The sequence below is a fragment of the Protomyctophum parallelum genome (assembly GCF_964188405.1).
Source record: "Protomyctophum parallelum genome assembly, chromosome: 2".
Classification (NCBI taxonomy): domain Eukaryota; kingdom Metazoa; phylum Chordata; class Actinopteri; order Myctophiformes; family Myctophidae; genus Protomyctophum; species Protomyctophum parallelum.
Genome location: NC_139699.1, coordinates 11070149 through 11072258, shown reverse-complemented (window position 1 = coordinate 11072258; position 2110 = coordinate 11070149). Strand labels below are relative to the sequence as shown.

Sequence of the window (2110 nt, the reverse complement as noted above, 5' to 3'; positions counted from 1 at the left end):
AGGCTGGTCTGCATTCATGTGAGCGGCGGAAGTCGAGAGTAACATAGCTCTAAATGCAACGCATTAGAGCTATGTGGACCAGAGCATTAGAGCTATGGACCAGAGCTACGCCCACTCCAACATAATGGCTGCTATGTTTGTGGTTGTGGTTTGATGTGTGGGCCACAGACACTTCCCAGTTTAATTAGATGCTCAATGGAACTAATCAACATAGTATACTTTAAGTTTGTATATTTACCGGTATATCACAATGACGCTGAGCCTCTAGCGCTGGACCGACCCGAATGGAGAAGATTGGTGCGAACCGATTGGCTCTACGCATGGCGACACCCCCCTCCGCCACTCAGCAAGAGACCTGATGGTGATGATGACGACTTGCAATATCCTCACAGCCCACATGTTGAGAATCACTGATTGAATGGATCAGCACCAGAGTTAAGAGAGCAATAATGTACAGACAGTATGCTCATTGTCTCGGCTCTTCTCCAATGACACTACAGTACAGTAAAGTACAGTACAGTACAGTACAGTACATACAAATCCAGCTAGTCAAAATTACATTAACTGTTGACTACAAAGCTCACCTGTCAGCACCGTGATATGAAAAGAGAACCTGAAGAAAAACAACACCGAAGGCCATTCAACTTTGTCTTTTTTAACATTTTGGAATGCATAGAATCATCCTAAAGGGAATACACAGTAAGTAATGTCAGTGTTTGGATACGTGAACATTTGCATAGATTGATACTGTATCTCATCTAAATGATTTGGACCGATTTAGTCCAAGATGGAATGGAGACAAGCACAGTCACAGAAACAACATGAAAAAGACAAAAATAATAACACAAACATTTAAGTAAAGGTACAAATGTGAGAAGAAAAAAATAAATCTGAATCAGAAATATATAATTTTCTTTCCAGAAGATACACATTAAGAAAACACATGCTCTTCATTTCTAACTTGAACAAAACAAATAACATGTAAATGATTACAATGGTATATGTTTGATATGTGAATAAAATTTAATCTAAATCAGCTGTGATGTAGGCAAATCATTTTACCCCAGTTATGAACTGATGACTTTTCAATACTGTTATTGAGAGGCAAAAAAATCAAAATAAACAAATGCACACTGCAGGTCTACAAAGAAAGTGCAGGCTAGTATTGCAGAGTATCTGTTGTGCCACATACCTTTTGTTCATATTTTTTTTTAATTTTTTAAGGAATGTGTTTTGTAAATAGTCAAATGATTTGGCAGGGTATCCATCCTGATTGTAAATTCAGTGCAAAATTGACCCGTTCACTGACAAAGTTAAGTTAACTGCCAGGACTTTGCAGTACAGCTTTGCAGTGTCACCTTTTATGAATCCTTCAACCTAGTATATAATGATGCAACACTAATGGCATTAATTACATCCCACTTAACTGTGAGAGCTACGCCACTGTAGCACCGCACTTAACGACACATTTAAAACACTGCAGGTAATACCAAGAGATGATGGGCCAGAATGTCTAAGTGCTAATAGTCTGTGTCCAAAAGGCAGGTAGAGGATGTCTGTGGACTCTGTGCCAACTGTTTAACCACATGAACCCTTAGTGTCCCTATTCTGAGCATATTAGGGGAACATTCTGCCAATATGCTGTAGGCCAATATTATAATATCTACAAGGTTTTTCTTTCTTTTGAGGCAATATTAAAAATGTCCCTTGACACATCTTTATTCACTATCTCGTCACTATCACGATCTTTGGTTCAAATGGCACATGCTAGACTGCTAAAACCAACTCCAATTGTCACTTTTGCGTTGCATGCATCGAGTGGTATTATATTTCAGGACCTTCACAGGGCCCGGAGTCGAGCCAGAAGAGCTTCTACGTCAGATTCTCCATTGGTGCTGCAGGTGGTGGTGGAGTTGGTGCTGGTGCTGGGAGGGACCGGGACTTTCTCTGCTTCAACCTTCATTACTTTCTCTCGCTCCCGGCGGTTGGCCACGGCGTTGCTCCCCGTGGTCGGGGGGCTGCGGCTGTGTCTCGCCACAGGCCTGTACCTTTGCCCCGGCTCCGCGGCCTTGCTCTGGGCTGCAGACGGATGGCCCTCGGCTCTGGGGCC

General features: G+C 42.1%; 1 protein-coding gene across 1 annotated transcript in view; it reads right to left on the bottom strand.

Moving 5' to 3' along the window:
- Nucleotides 1-1840: 1840 nt before the first annotated feature.
- LOC310854503 (protein diaphanous homolog 3-like) overlaps nucleotides 1841-2110 on the bottom strand; it is a gene marked incomplete at its 3' end in the record, with an annotated part of 343448 nt that continues 343178 nt past the window's right edge. Inside the window, exon 28 of the mRNA XM_083759183.1 lies at nucleotides 1841-2110. This exon is cut by the window's right edge and continues 284 nt beyond it. Coding sequence (XP_083615309.1) covers nucleotides 1841-2110 — 270 coding nt within the window.